Here is a 17,553-nt window from a genome sequence, read left to right as displayed (position 1 = left end):
GTTGTTCTCTAAGAAGAGAGAGGGTAAATGAATGTGACACTTGCATTTGTAAACATTAAATGAGAGGGATTTGATTTATAGATTTATATGGGCTATATTGTCTCAGGCTGTCAGAAATAGATTATGGACGTAATTTCCACGCATTGCAAATATATGGAGGATATAAAAATATCTAAGATCATTCCATAGTTTTATAATTTAACAAGTATCAAATAACTATATATATATATATATATGAGTTTATACAACTACACTACATTAGATACATTTATTCATATTTTTTCCTACACGCAGGATACCATAGCAGGTAAAGTTTGTAGGTTAAGAAATTTTAACTTCAGCTAACCCCATAAAACAATTTTTGACCGTAAAGCAATGTTGGATCCTACGAGGCCTTTCAGGTGGAACTAACATGACCTGAATGCGAAGGGTTGACCCATTTGAGATGGGATCGAACCAGACTGGAAGCAATGTTGTATCCTACGAGACCTTTCAGGTGGACCTAACATGACCTGAATGCGAAGGGTTGACCCATTTGAGATGGGATCGAACCAGACTGGACCTGACCTGACCTGAATGAGAAGGGTTGACACTTGAGATGGGACCGAACTGGACTGGACCTGACCTGAATGAGAAGGGTTGACACTTGAGATGGGACTGAACCGGACTGAACCTGACCTGATCTAACCTGAATGAGAAGGGTTGCCCTTCAGGAAGGGTGTTAATCATTTGAAAACTCAATGCATGTAAGAATTTCTAAATAAAATACAGTAGCTTATTCATAATGTTCACACAATAACAGCAAATAATAAACCTGCCGTGCATTGCAATAATACAAACCAACATAAAAACAGATATACCAGAACATAGGACGTGGAACTAAACTGCAATGTAAAATTATGGTAAACAAACAAATCTATTATAATGCCTACAAATCAACACGGGATAGGTGAATATCTCCATATAAAAGAAATACCAGATTTTGAGACTCAAAGAAATGGCATACTACAATACAACATGCGATAATTAAGTTCGTTAAGTCCAGTGGCATTTAACATAGCATGTTATCATCAATCTAGTCAATGCACAGCCCTATGCTTCAAAAATTGTCAAATGGTATACTGAAATATTATCAAACAGCCGAACAAAGTCTAGCAGACAGGACTAAAAATGAGGATTACCGAAGTTCACTGGCACCATGTGCAAAGTGGCAACGATCCCCAAATGTGCAGGTACCCTTTGAAAAATTCTCACACAGCTTTGTTTTGAAATTGTTGGAAACAAACCCAGATGGTTTTGCAGCTACAGCCCTAGTTTGCATTATCAGCTCATGAACCATGGTACTTGCTTGTTTTATCTGATCAAAGCTACCTTCCAGCTCAATGTTCTTTAGATTGGAATCAGATTCATGATCTTTTATGGCTAGTTTTACTCCAGTTACACGACAAATTTGCTTGGAGTTTACACCACCTTTTCCAATAATGGCACCAGAGAGAGAAGCATCGACACTGATTTTTGCTGTCGCTGAAGAACCAAATGAAGCTGCCGCTGCCATTCCAGGTGTTGTAGCCTCATGCTGCACAAGTCTACCTCCAGGCCTACCATCTAACACACCAGGAACTGGCCTGCCATAAGAGCTTGTCCATTCTCTCTCTACAGGAGCAAGTGTATTACCTTTCTTCAGTTCATTTTCACTGTGGGCAAAATGACACTTATCTCCAAACCGGCATCCTTCTGCAGTCCCATGGCGATTACACATCCGTGTCTTGTATGGCTGTACAGCAGCTGCCTGATCAGGAGGCAAAATGCTAGTTGGGGGACCTGTTGAATTCCTTGAAGCTGTGCGCAGACCACTTCCCAAATTTGACACCTGAGAAATCAAATTCACACCACCAGGGCTATAGTGCATGAAATGACAGTTCTCTCCAAATGGGCAACCAGATGTACTGCACAATAGCCAAGTAGCAATAGTCAGCTTTCATATAGTACCATATTCTTTCTGCATCAGCAAGTAAATGTGTTCACGTAGTTGTTTTAAAGAACAATTTATGTGAACGGAATTCTGTACAAAACCTTTGTTAGACAAATAAATAAAAATATGATGGTAAGTTTAAACTCAAATCCATTCGTAAACCTAGGTCAGCTTGCGGCCAACAGGTTCTAAGACAGTTCATTCACTAAACCAACTCTATTAATTACTCTATCACGTATATTTATTCAAGAATTGATTTCAATTGCTCTCGGAAAAAAAATTAGCTGTTCAAAAAATTAGAGCAAATCAATGGATATTGATATTAACAGCAACTGGAAGCATAAAACACAGAAGAGAGCATGCACGCAGCACGACAGAAGCAATAATCGAGAAATTTATTTGTATTCGTTGCATTCTAGAGCTGGTCTAGTCATGCCAAAAGCACCTGTCACGATTGTTTTGAAAACTGACTCCACGAGCAACAGCCAGGACAATTCACATTCGTCATTCATCATTACAATACAATAATGATGCCCCCATCAGGATCATGCTGCATCACTACATGCTCTACCAAAAAGAACAACACCATCAAAAGGAACAAACGCTGAGTTATGCATAGCGATGAAATCTATTGGAAAAATCATGGGAAATAAATAAGGGGATTTCCACATTGCACACACAAGATTTGAGTCTTATATACGGTGCTGCAATCACCATTTCATATTGATTAAAAGTCTAATGAACAGTCTGAAATGGACTTGAAACAATTATTGCTGGTCGCAGAAACAGAAACATGGTAAGACATTAGATATTATGAGGTCTCTTAAGAACAACTTGGTCTAACATAAATGTACTAGCCATGCTGTTTCGTTAGTGTGCTTTTGTACTTGTGTCATCAAAAACAGTCACCAATCTATCTTGTGCATATATGATCCAACGGTCCTCATATTCTTGTGTTAAAATTGGCAACTAGGGCCAAACTCCATGTGGGTCCTACTTATTTATGGCAGCTGATATTTTTCTTCGATTCCTCTCGTCGAGAGGTGTACGATTGATCTAAAGATCATCTGATTCCGACATGTATTCATGGACATATGAATTTATTTGTGTTATGTGACAATTCGTCAAGGTCGGCCAGCAACCAAATTACCCCCATCTTACCTCAATGTTGCACCATAAATAGAGGTGGCCTTCAAGTCATTTTAGACTCATCTCTTGTGATCTCACTCTCCACTCGTTTGGGTTTTTGGTGGAAGGAGAGGTCTAAAGGAGATGCCCTCTATGCAGTCCTAAAGGAGGAGTCTTGGAGGTGCCCTAGCTGCAGGTAAACATGCCCTAGCCGCAGTCAAGGAGGGCAGTGAAGTGTAAGCCCTCAACGCTGTCAAGAAAAGGCTCTCTAGTCTAAGGGAGCTTCAACGCAGATCTAAGGAGTCCTAGAGGGAGCCCTAGCCGCAGTAAAAAGAGGCCTACACACAGCTGAAGGATAAGCCCTCATACGCTGTCCTAAATGCCCTAGCCACAGGTCATAATTTGCTGTCACAAGAGACCCTCAAACGCAGCAAAAGAGAGCCTTGATCTGATGTCTGAGTAGCTCCTAATCCGCAATCCTTAAAGGTCCTAATCCTCTGCCATAATGGAGACTCTAGCCACTGTATTGAGAACAGTTCTATACGCTGTCTAGTGGAAGGTCATGAAGCCCTAGCAGCAGTGAGGAGATCTGGCCGCAGGCAAAAAGGGAGATGTATTACGCTGTCAATCTAGCCGCAGTTTGTTGTGTGATTCATCAGCTGTCCAAGGAACTACAATACGCTGCACAGAAAGCCCTAAAGAGCCCTATACGCAGCATTAAAAGGAGCTATATATATCAGCGTCTAGCAGCATGGAAATCTCTGCTGTTTAAAGGCTGATTGGGTCACTGTGTGAAGGGACAAGGTTTCAGTCAACTTCTGGGCTAGGCCGCAGGCCATAGCCAGCAGTTGGAGGCCTCTTCAAGTGCTGCGTTCAGACCCTATAAGGCAGCATATCATTGGAGGACTACATGAAGCCTATCCACAGTAAATAAGTGGACTGTGGAGTATGTTTAGGGTGCTGGAGCTTGTGCACTAACCTGTAGATATGTTTCAGTCCTTTCAGCATGTATAAGATGCCAGATGGGCAGCCTTGACATGATCAGTGAAGCAGCACTGCAGTGTACATTGAGTACAGGTGGCAGTGTGGATTAGGAGAGTCTCTCCTAGGTGGACTGCTACCCTTGAAGGGCTTAGTTGTCTAACAGCTTGGAAGGTTAAAGGGCTTCTCCCTGTGCCCTTACTATAATTGCAGGATCAGGCAATTAGAGGATCATTGCAGCAGCATTGATGATCTACTCTTCATAAGTGCTTGAAGTCTGTAGGTGCTGCAAGCCATCAGTGGAATGTTGCAGCTGTAAGGAGGACTACTGGATTGATGATCTACCAAAAGGGGATATGCAACATCACTCTTATTGAATGTTGTCAGGGCTGCATCTTAGATTAGTCATCATTAGTAGAATGATGGATTTACTGCTGTTGTCTAAGATTTGTATATTTGTACTATCTCTCTCTCTTCTGAACTATTGAAGAATATAAGAAGAATTGATCACGGGTTTCCCCACATTGGGGTTTGTTCCTGGCTGGTGCCACATTGTGTGTCATCTTGTCTTGGCTTGTCTTCTGATGATTATGTTTATGTTCTATCTGCACCTTACTATCATGCTGATGTGATTGCTAATCTGAATATTGTCATAGGGCTAAAATGAAAAATTGAAGTAAATTGCTCTAAGCATAGAATATACCTAAATTTAACATCTTGGTACAAGACATTAGACATTATGAGGTTCCTTAAGACCAACTTGGTCTTATGTACCGGTCATGTACTTTCAGTGTGTTTCATTACTGTTCTTTTGTACTTGGGTCATCCCAAACAGTCACCATTCTATCTTGTGATATGCAATCCAATGGCCTTCATATTCTTGGTACTCACAACAGTCGATCTGTGTCTCGTCACCTCACTAGTCTATGATATCTGTTCGAAGATCATGGAGGGTCATTTGTCAGCAACCCCAGAGGTTGGTGAGGCTGCATGACAAACATTGTTGCACCAGATGTAGCATTTCTTTCTTGCATCAGCACACTACCAGTCCTCTCATATCATTCAGCATGCGCTACAAATTGAAAAACATCCTAATAATTTAATCAAGAAGATCCCTACAAGTTTAACCAATCTTTGGAAGCCCACAATACATCAAGAAGTAACTAACACCCCCCCAGGTACATTTTCCTATCCTGACATTTTACTTGTCCATAAATTCAAAAATAAAAAATAAAAAAATCTTGTTTTATCTCCATTTTATTGCTTTATTTATTTACGAGAGATTTTCGGCATAAATCACATGATATTTCATTCGTCGACGTGTTTCGAACCAACCATCGTCAGGACAAGTTGAAGAATCAGATCAAGCTTTGCATGTTAAATAGTCAGAGCAGAACCTCCAACGTCTATAATTCTTGACCAGGCAACAGCTATATTGACCAACGACTAAATTTGACTGGGGATCAGTTAGTTGGACCAGGGGCATAAAAATAGGTTAATTTAATATATTAAATTGGAAGTTATTTATACTAAGTCAGAGGGACATATGACTTCACCTTTTATATATATATATATATATATATATATATATTAAGTAATTTAAAATGGTTATTAAGTTAATCGTTAGTTATAAAAGGTATTAACTATTTAATAAATATATATAAAAATATAAATATTAGAATAAGTCAAGAGTTAGAAAGAATAAGATTATAATATTTTAAATATTCATATTAAATTAATTGTTTATCTAATTGTTAAATTAACCTAGAGGATTTTTTTAACTATTTAATAAATTATCCAGATTTAATTAATTGTTTATATGAATATACCTAAAGGTTTTAACTACTTTATAAAATTTTATTTATAAATATATATATATATAACATAAATTAATTTTATTAAGATAATAGTTAGTTATAAAAGGTATTAATAGTTTAAAAATAATAATATTAGAATAAGTCAAGGGTTGGAAAGAATACAAATATTTTAAATATGCAGATATAATTAATCGTATATCTAATTGTTAAATTAACTTATTATTATACAAGTAATTATAATTTCTATCAGTCAAAATTATTAGCATAAGCCCAAAGACGAGGGGGAGGGGAAGGGAAGAATGCGACTAGGAAGAGAGTGCTAGGACCCAGCAACTACTGATCTTCCAGCCATCCTCTCTATTGAGATTGCTCGGCCTCTTTTCAATCTCAAGGGCTTCCCTAAATTTTCGATGATGGAACTGCGAAACCATAGCAATAACACTAGCCTCCTCAATACAAACATGATGTTTGGCTTTTTCTGCATGCTCTGCTAGAGCGGAGGACTTGGTTCTCCTATGTGCTCACTAATCCTTTGATTAATGGAGCGACCAGTCTCACCAATATAGGGGGCCCCACAGGAACAAGGGATAATATATACCCCTTTCATATCCCTAGGGTCGATAGTATCCTTCACTGATTTGAGGGACTTACAAATGCTTTATTTATTTCTGAATTGCCAGGAAATTCGGGTTTGAGTACAGGGACAAGAATGGGTACGTCACTTTTTGAAACAAGGTGTGTGGGTTCGTAGAGTGCATATACTATATATATATATATATATATATGAAATTTGAATTATGAATATACAATTTTGAAATCTTCCAATTTCCAACAAGAAAAATAAAACATTGAACATTCACATTGAAATTTCAAATTTAATATCAAGCAAAGAGATATGAATCATGATAATAGATATATATTATATGTCCAGGACTCCATTGTCATACTACATTCAAATTTTGCCTTGAAGGCATTTCCACACATTCAATAGAAAATTCCAAAAAAAAAAGTGAAATTGAACAATGAACAATGAACAAATCTAAGATAATTGATTTGGCTTCCTCAAGCCATGTCATCACTCATCAGCGTTCATGTCATCATAATCAACATCACTAAGCTCATCAGTCAATAGGCTCTCTAGGGAGGGATCACTCTCATTTGGAGGCTCCTGCTCATCCATAGCAACTGGAGGTAGCTCAATAAGACCATCTGGTTGTATCTCCTCGTCCACACATGTAGCATCATCTGTGTATTGGTCCCATCTCTTGAAAGGACCCTCCTTGTACCCTAGGTCTTTCCAAGATATGAGATGAAGTGTGCTATGAATGTAGACTAAGTTCTTAGCCTTCTTCGATCCCAACCTGTTTCTCTTCACTGAATGGATGAAAGCATATGTGCTCCAATTCCTCTCACAAGCTGAGGAACTAGCTACCTGCCCAAGTAATCGTATGGAAAACCATTAATGGAAAATTTCAAAATTGTTAGGAGAAGGCAATTACAAGGTACCAAATAACCATCACAAAGAAAGAACTCATTTTTAATTTTCAGAATATCGGGTTCTTCATACCAGAACCAGGTTTGAAAGGGTGTGTTTGAGAAGAATCCAAAAAGGTTTCTGGAGTTTAGGTGAGGAATCGGGTACATGTACGGGTACTGGATGGAGAAAGATTGGCTATGGGTTTCATTTATGAGGTTATGGATCAGGAAAAGGAGCAAATAGAGGCAACATACAAGGATAGAATGGCCAAGTATGGGCCCATTTGGGAAATCATTGGTCAAAGATGGAACAATCAACTCCATCGCCCTATATATGTAGCTAGGTTTTTTCTGAACCCAAGTTATCATTATAAAGCTATGGAGGCAGAAGCTTTGACTGGGAAGGTTAGAGATGGATTGATTGAGTGCCTTGAGTGCATGGTCCCTATTAAGAGTGAGCAGCTAGAGATACACCGACAAATCACTTCTTTTAGTAGTGCCACAGGTTTCTTTGGCAAGAACCTAGCAAGGATTGCAAGGGAAGCAAATGAGCTAGGTAAACAATTTCAATTTTCAAATTCTTATTTTGTTAAATTGTTTATAATTTGAAAGTTGGATATAATTTGTTGAGCTAACTCATCATACAACTATATTTTTTGCAGCACAATGGTGGGAGGCATTTGGTAGCCATTGTCCTCAATTGCAGAAGTTTGCAATCCGTATTTTGAGTCAAACTTGCAGTACTTCTGGGCGTGAGCGCAATTGGTCTATCTTTGAGAGGATTCACACAAATTTTTCTAACAACTCCTCCTTAATTTCCCCAATGTGTTCTGTTGGTGTTGCACATAGAACAATTTGGCCTCTAATACCAGCCAAGTGTTGTTTCAATGTGTGAATGCCCTCTCCACCTCCCTTGATTCTTTTATGACCCAATTTGCAATGCATTTGACTATCAATCATCTTAGCATATTCCCAAGCAGCATCTTTCATTCTAGGAGCCATTTTCTAATATTTGGACTTGGAAATGAAAGGACAAAACTCTGAAAATGAAAAGAAAAGAAAAAAACAACTCTTCAATGTTCATCTCTTTTAGAAAAATTACTCTCTTCAATTTCCAGATTTGCAACGACAACAAAAAAGCAAGGGTAGATTTGAGAAGTGAAAAAAACGTACCTCTAGCCTTCTCAATGTTGCTCCAATGATTGCCCAAGAGGCTCCTCACTACTACTCCAATGATTGCCCAAGAAGCTCCTCACCGCTGCTCCAATGATTGCCCAAGAGGCTCCTCACTACAGCTCCAAAAACCAACTCCAACTCTTCACAAACTCCTCAAATGCCCACACAAATGCAATGAGATAGTTGTGAGGAAACGTGAGGGGGTTGGATAACTTTTATAGGCTTGGGAGAGGGTAGATGCATTGAGGAAAATCCTAAACCAAAAAAAATATTGCATTTCAAGTCTATCTTTCCTGCCCTTTTCCGTCGCGGACCAACTCGGCGTGGTTATGACAGGCTTGGTCGAGTCGGTGTCTGACTCGACCAGTTCGGTAACGGACTGGCCTTGGAACCGGTTTTCTACTGAGCCATCCAGGGCAGGGGTTCGGCTCAATCGACCAGGCTGAGTCCGATTCGGACAGACCTAGTTTTAAAACTTGGATTACACAGTACTTATCCCTTCCCTTTTTACAGCTGATTTTTTCTACTAAGAAACCTTGGAATTCATGCCCCACTGTAGCAAATCTCTGCTACCAGCTATGCTTCGAATCTTTTGCTCAAACTCAACAAAAATTCTCTACCAGAAATCAACGTGGCAATTTATGCCAAACTCTGTTGGAAACCACCCAGAAAATTGTGCCCTGAAAGGTTGATGTTAGCCTCAAAAAAAGCACTCGCAAACCCTCGATTTTAGCACGAATTTAATGCTCTTGTCTCGAGATATGTGAAGTAAATTCTCTGAGATCTGACAGAAAAAACAACCCATAAATCACTTGATTTCTGTGATAGATAGCCTCCCCAAGCTCCTCGATTTTTGGTCCCTGACTATAAACTTGGAAGTCGAGCTCTCCACATTTCTAGAAATTTGAGCCAGCAGATTTGGTCTTAGTTTCTCCTGCAAAAAGTTTAGGCTATGGTTGCCTCTTCTCCTTGATATTCTCCTCTTTCTCTCTCAAGTGTGAAGTGAAGAATGAACTCCTTTTTCCTCCTTTTGTCTCTTGGGAAAAGATGAGAACCCTATCACTAAGATCTAATGGTTGAGATTCAGTCTCAAACCATATAGATCAAGGGTGGAGATTGGTCACCTACTTGACCCCTCCTCATGTGGTCTCCTCTATTAATTAGATTTCTAGAACTTTTAATGCTTTAGTACCATGGTCACTTTTTTCTCATAAAGTTACTTTAAGAATATAAAAGTCACTTTAATAATATAAAGTGTACTTGGTACCTTTTTACATAAAGTGACTTTTAAAACACATGCAACTTTAATAACTTGAAGTACCTAGTAGATCTCCACATAAAAAGTACATTAGCCCCCTTGATATTAATAAACTCATAATATCACTTAGACAAAAGGTGATTTATGTGTCTCCCTAGGCCAAAAGGAGAAATGCCTAGGAAACACCTCCTTCGTACCATTTTCAACAATTTTGAAGCACAAAATCTATTGTACTAATTTGTACAGTACCGTGCATAAAGGTACAAAAAAATTGTGGGCACAATTTTCAGGAAATACTTCTATTGTTCTAGCCATATAGTGTACAGAAATCTGGGCTAATTTCAAGCAGCTAGTGGGCACATATTTCGAGGTTAAAGTTGGCACCGTTCTCAAGAGATTCAAGTGTTTTTTCTGGAATATTTTTGATGTAAACTCTATTTAAATTTTTGTGAGCTCTTAATAATAAAAAGATCCTCCCTTGCACTGGTTTTCCCTTCAGGGTTTTTCAAGGGGCATTGCCCAAAAACCTTGTGTCTCATTTTGTGGTTTACTTTTCTATTTCTTTTAGTATTTGTAAAAAGATTCAAAGTGTTTTATTTTACAAGTTCAGTTAATGCATAATATAAGAGTAGCATATAGGGTTGAGCATTAAATTGTTAACTTATGTAAGCTTAAACCAAGGTTGGGTTAACGAAATTTTAACAAAAAACACTTGGATAAGTAAAAGGGTTTTCCCTCAAAACTATGCACCCTGGTATATGTGGAATTATATTCCTCCAAAAGTTTATTTCGAGGTTAAAGTTGGCACAGTTCTCAAGAGATTCAAGTGTTTTTGCTGGAATATTTTTGATGTAAACTCTGTTTAAATTTTTGTGAGCTCTTAATAATAAAAAGATCCTCCCTTGCACTGGTTTTCCCTTCAGGGTTTTTCAAGGGGCGTTGCCCAAAAACCTTGTGTCTCATTTTGTGGTTTACTTTTCTATTTCTTTTAGTATTTGTAAAAAGATTCAAAGTGTTATATTTTACAAGTTCAGTTAATGCATAATATAAGAGTAGCATATAGGGTTGAGCATTAAATTGTTAACTTATGTAAGCTTAAACCAAGGTTGGGTTAACGAAATTTTAACAAAAAACACTTGGATAAGTAAAAGGGTTTTCCCTCAAAACCATGCACCTTGGTATATGTGGAATCATATTCCTCCAAAAGTTTATTTCGAGGTTAAAGTTGGCACCATTCTCAAGAGATTCAAGTGTTTTTTCTGGAATATTTTTGATGTAAACTCTGTTTAAATTTTTGTGAGCTCTTAATAATAAAAAGATCCTCCCTTGCACTGGTTTTCCCTTCAGGTTTTTTCAAGGGGCGTTGCCCAAAAACCTTGTGTCTCATTTTGTGGTTTACTTTTCTATTTCTTTTAGTATTTGTAAAAAGATTCAAAGTGTTTTATTTTACAAGTTCAGTTAATGCATAATATAAGAGTACCATATAGGGTTGAGCATTAAATTGTTAACTTATGGAAACTTAAACCAAGGTTGGGTCAACGAAATTTTAACAAAAAACACTTGTATAAGTAAAAGGGTTTTCCCTCAAAACCATGCACCTTGGTATATGTGGAATTGTATTCCTCCAAAAGTCTCCCCTTCCCTATCAAGTAAATTCTTTCCTGTCAAATCAAAATCAAGTTTTCTCCCCAAAATAATTTGTATCATCTTCCCCACAAAGAAATATTGTATTTCATTAAAATGGTACTAGGCTTTATGCTTCCAAAATGGGTACCACAAGAGATTCAAGTGTTTTTGCTTGAATATTTTTGTTGTAAACTCTGTTTACATTTTTGTGAGCTCTTAATAATAAAAAGATCCTCACTTTCACTGGTTTTCCCTTCGGGGTTTTTCAAGGGGCATTGCCCAAAAACCTTGTGTCTCATTTTGTGGTTTACTTTTCTATTTCTTTTAGTATTTGTAAAAAGATTCAAAGTGTTTATTTTACAAGTTCAGTTAATGCATAATATAAGAGTAGCATATAGGGTTGAGCATTAAATTGTTAACTTATGGAAACTTAAACCAAGGTTGGGTCAACGAAATTCTAACAAAAAACACTTGGATAAGTAAAAGGGTTTTCCCTCAAAACCATGCACCTTGGTATATGTGGAATTATAATCCTCCAAAAGTTTCCCCTTCCCTGTCAAGTAAATTCTTTCCTGTCAAGTCAAAATCAAGTTTTCTCTGCAAAATAATTTGTATTATCTTCCCCCACAAAGAAATATTGTATTTCATTAAAATGGTACTAGGCTTTATGCTTCCAAAATGGGTACCACAAGTATATAAGCTCAACATTTGGATCTACACCAACCCTGGTTGGTAGAATCTTAAAGGTCTTGTTGAAAACGAACCTTCCCACCCTCAACCTTCAAAACATAATTTACCATGTCGAAACTCCATGCAAAAAAACCTTAACTAAGACTATTCACACTAGATATTGCCACATGGCCTAATTGCAAGCCATTTCACTCCCACCTCAATGCCACAAAGAATTCAAATGTCAACAGATAGAAGAAATGCAAACACCTACTATGTGGACCTCTTCTTGCTTGTCAAATGGACCCTTCACCGCATTTCAGAATAGTGCCACATCATCATAGTGGTGCATCAACATCGTCTTTCATGTGTCAATGTACCTAACTACCTCATCACTTGCCACTTGCCATCTTCCCTAACCACCACATCATCAACCCCACCACATCAATCCTGACACTTCAATAACTACCCTACCACATCGACACCACATAAGTAACCACATCAAACTACTAAATCAACAATACCACATCAACACTCATGCAAATCAGACCCCTCTCATTGTTCCAATTTCAAAGGTGACTTTAAAACAAGATTTGCTTTCTCAATCTAAATATGTTTTTAGGGCAATTTGTTGCATAGTGTGTTTTTTCATGTTATATGTTTTGTTTTAGTTGAAAATTCATTATTTAGTGCTAGCTTCTGAATTTTCTCAAAAAAAACTCCCCTAACCAAACCAACACCACATCAATGGCAACATCAACTTTGTCCAATCAGCATGCCACATCATGTTCACACAAATCTCTCTCCATTGTTATTTCAATTTTAACATTTAAAAAGGTAATTTTAAAAAGAGCATACCTTTCGCATTTGAACTCTCGTTTAGTGTGGTCTTTTTGCACACCATGTTTTTCAATAGGTTTATGAAAAAATCAATGTTTATTACTTGCTTTTCATTTTCTCAGAACAACCCCTCTAATCCTCACATCTGGAACTTAAAAAAGGCATATCTTGGTCAATCAAAAACATTTTTAGTGTTGTTTTTTTGAAAGTGTGTTATTCCATACTTCGCATAAGTGCAGTCAGTTCTATTTTTATAGATATTTGATTCATGTTCTTCATTACGGTTAATCTAAATGTAACCCACTTAACCAATACAAATCAATATTCATAGGAGCCATACCCTGGCTAGCCTTGCTCAGCATGGTTTGCAAGCTATCATATCAGGCCACGAGGGTTTTTCTTGGCAGCAATGTTATGTGGTTCTTGGTGGAAACAATGATTGCATGCTCTAATTACCAATTTACCCTTGATACGAAAAAAAATATCATAGAAGTCAAGGAAGATCCATTAAGAAATAAAAAAATCTTTAGGATCAAAATGGGAACATAAATTGCACCATTAAATTCCTTGAAGGCGTGGGGTAAAAAATACCATGGGCTTTACAGACTTAGCAACATGTCTCTTTCTGAAGATTTGCTTCATCTTCAGAGTGTCCATATTCCATTTGAAACTTGGTGGACTTGGTCATTGTTTGCCATGGGTCATTATTCACTCTATTCTTTTGACAACTAATAATGGCAACCATTCCTTGTTCAAAGCACTCTTATTATCTTTGACACTAGAGCTAATGAAATCACTTTTTGCTTCACAAAGTTTTGTTGGTTTGCATGAATACACCACTTATGTTTCTCTCTGATAAATTGTTTAATTTTTGTATCAAAGTCTAATCTTCTTTCACTTTAGAATGCTCCTTGTCATCTTCTATGTTGCCTCTCGAAGATTGTTCCTTGACAACATATTTATAGGTTTTCACTCCCACTCTTGATAAATTATGCCTATGTTCATGCTCACTAATGGAAACTCTTCTTCACTTCATCAACTTGTGGGGACCACCTTTTAGTTTGTTGGAAACTAGGAATTTGTGGTACTCTACTCCAAGCATTGTTTTGAACCTTGTCATAGTCACAATGATGTTGTCAGATTTGATCATCCTTTTATTTACACCCAAATTCAACATTACAAGGGACTCTTGAGTAATGCTTTCTGAGATAATAAATGGGCACTTTATCAAGCTATTTTTTGTTGAGCCCCATATTAAGAAGCTTGCCTTGTGTAAATGGAAATTCTTGATGGCATTATTTTGATGTTTTCTTCCATTGCAAGTGGTATTGGGTAATGCTCTATTTGATAGTAAATGAGCACATAATCAAGCTAATGTTTGTTGAGACCCATGTTGAGAATCGTGTCTCATGTAATGGTACTTCTTCATGGCAATCTTTTGGTGTTTTCTTCCTTTTCTTGAAGCACTTTCCTCCTCCTAGATTGAGACTATTTTCGTCCTTGTTTCACTTCTACAACGCATTCAGAATTTCTTCAAATCAACAAAGGGTCCAGACCAATACCTATACTTGGTCTATCATTCATCAAAGTACATTGCCTTATCTAGCCCTCTGGGTCATATCAAATGTTGATTTGCAGGGGCCTCAAACTTTTTGAAGTCCTTTGGTATTTCAATGGATCAACTTCGTTCGTTCAAATACTCCCCAAATGCACTTGACCACTACTTATCTACTAGGCAATAATTGAACAAGGTCATCTGAAATTACATTTACAAGCAATTTGTGCAAGTCATTGGGAAAATCCCCTAAGGTGTGCTATGTCCAAAGATGATATTCTATGTTGAGAACTTCATCGAGGTGAGGGATAGATTGATTATCCAAACCCCATCCACATCTCATCATTGGGCACACTCTCTTTGTATCTCACTCAGCCAATTCCGAGTTGGCTCACATACACATTAAGTCAACATGGATCACCACATTGTACAAGTAGAGACAATTTGCCAATTGAGTCATCCACGTGAAGTTGAGCTAAAGAAGCACTTCATGTTCCACTGCCCCATTTACTATGAGATCCGTAGGAGGTTCCATCGTGTATGCGGGTCCCAAATCTTACCTAGTTTCTTCAAGTACTAAGACCAAATGTTAATTTTTGAACACAACAACCTAACAATTAATTACTAACGTATTTACTTCTAATGAATAAAAGCACAACTGAGATCTTAACATTAACCACAAAAATTATTAAACAGAAGGACATTAAATAACCAATCCCATGTAAACATACACACACAAATATCTGCACAATCAATAGCTCCTCATTTTATTAATCAAAACTTACTTGGGCTCCCTTACTGGGAAAATGGCCCAAACATAGGAATATACATATAAAGATTTGAATCTCATCCAATTGATCAAGCCCTGGACTTGGTTTATATGGATCTTCTTGTTGGCCCCTTTGCATGTTCCTTGGATCCAACACACTCAAGTAGAATTCCTCTCCACCAACCGTTGAGATGTCTCTCTCAATGCCTTGTACACCTACGTGTTGTTGTCTTCTCACTTGGCCTAGCCCTTCTTTTATAAGCTTGAGCTATGATCGAATCCACAACCCTAATCTCAAAAGTGATTAACGATTGAGATTAGATCTTGATTCACTTGAGATCAATGGTTGAGATTCATCTAATTTACCAATGCAAATAGCCTTTGCATTAATTTACATTAACTCACTCTATCTCATAAAAGAATTACTTTAATTATTAAAATAATTACTAAGGTTCAAGGGTCCATTAGGCGACTTTTGCACACCAAAACACTTAAGGCCTATGCAGAAGTACATGCCCAAGCTACAAACATCAACACTCACTCTTTGCGAGGGAGGTACTTCTACCACCTGGAACTGGCTCTGATCCTAGAACAATGTCCCACTCTGCATCCACTATCATGGTTGCTCCCTTTGAAACAGAAGCCTTCCCTGCCATCTACTTCAGAACCTTCTTTGCCATCTCGTTTAGAGCCTTCTTTAAAGACCTAATCACTTTGAACTTGCTCCTAGAAGCCTCCTATTCTTGAAAATCGTATAAGGTCATCTCACATACCATAAGGCCTCCTTGACGAACTTGGAAGGATTCATTGACTAGTCCTCCCTACATGAACCTGACGGTTGCCTTCCTCTACTCTATGCAAGCTTTGGAGCTCCCTGTTCCTTGTTCTCTGTCAATATCTTGTTGCTTGCATTGCTTGAATAAGCTAGCTCTTTAGCCTATACAAGTTGCCCTCTCTAACTCCAATGACATGGCCATCACCAAATCTAGATCCCATGGATTTCATTAATGTATATCCATCCTTAAACACTACAACAAATCCCTTCTTTTCTAACAAGGAGACTAAGAGAAAAGGAAATTGATTTCTACCACCCATAACACAACCTTCACTTTCAACATGCCTCCTGACTCAAGCTGGAATATCACTGTCCCAACTCCTTTCACCGTATTTTTGGAATCAACACAAAAGTCAATATGCATCTCTAAGTCCCAATTTGTCAGTGTATTAAACAACTCTCATGCTCCTATCATATGATGTGTGGCTACACTATCCAATAGCAATGCACCAGTTGGTATGGTGCTCAATGAATGGTAGGAAATAAGTGTGAATTCTATCTCAAACTTCTTGGCAAACTCTTCCACCTAAGCTTCTGCTAACACAACTACAATTGACTACATACCTTTTCCATCCTTCTTTCTCTCTAGACATTGTGATGCATAGTGTCTTGTCTTATGACGTGCAAAACACTTGATCTTAGTCAAGTGCTTTTTCTTCTTCAACCATGAGGCAGACTCCTCACTCACGCTAGTCAAACCTTTTCCCTTACTCTTCATTCCTAACTAGCAAGAGCTAGATTCTCATTACCACTCTTGTGCTTGCCTCCTGATAGAGATTCCTCCCAAATCTCCTCCTAGATGAAAGCATCCCACAATCTATCTCAATTAAGAAATTACTCTTGTGCCACAATGCCCATGATGAAAGGAGCCATGGCTTGGTGAAGCCATTAGGGGCCATCCTTACCATCTCTCCATCCTACAGCTAACTCATCATGAACTTGTATGACCTTGGTGAGATAAGAGGTCACTATATCTGATTCAGTGATTTTGTTGAACCTAAGCTTTTCTCTCAACACCATCTTCTTGTTGGTATTATCACTCTAGTATAGCTTTGTCAGAGCCTCCAACATCTATCTTGTTGTATTCTTCTCGAATAGGTGACGAATAACATGATCCTTCATCGTATCCAAGATAATCCTTCTAGCTTTCACATCCTTTATTGTAGATGGCCAGATCTATAGCATCTGTAAACAAGGTGAGTTTGGTGTTAACAAACTCCCATATGCCATTCTCAATGAGAGTCAGTGAAACCCTCACCTTCCAAGGAATGAAGTTATATGCACTTTACAACCTGTCCTCAAACCTTAAACCTGTTGCAGCGATCCCCAAAATCAGAAACTTAACTGAAAAATCCACCTGGTCCTTTAAGCACCCACGAAATTAAATTGCTTTCAAACTCTTCACTAGTACAGTCTTCCCCTCTCCCTCTAAGGCTTAACCTCCACCAGAC

At 37.9% G+C, this 17,553-nt stretch overlaps 1 protein-coding gene across 1 annotated transcript in view; it reads right to left on the bottom strand.

The window, feature by feature from the left end:
* Positions 1-964: 964 nt before the first annotated feature.
* The window catches only part of LOC149153424 (zinc finger CCCH domain-containing protein 14-like), a 73,356-nt gene continuing 56,767 nt past the window's right edge, over positions 965-17,553 (bottom strand). The window contains exon 3 of the mRNA XM_089438135.1: positions 965-1,946. Coding sequence (XP_089294261.1) covers positions 1,178-1,946 — 769 coding nt within the window. The 3' untranslated portion in view covers positions 965-1,177. The remainder of the gene's footprint in view (positions 1,947-17,553) is intronic.

Source organism: Pinus tabuliformis, chromosome 9, assembly GCF_031772625.1.
Source record: "Pinus tabuliformis cultivar Carrire ecotype Pingquan chromosome 9, CPIR1, whole genome shotgun sequence".
Lineage (NCBI taxonomy): Eukaryota > Viridiplantae > Streptophyta > Pinopsida > Pinales > Pinaceae > Pinus > Pinus tabuliformis.
The sequence above is the reverse complement of the archived record's forward strand: the minus strand, read 5'-3'. Positions and strand labels throughout refer to the sequence as shown.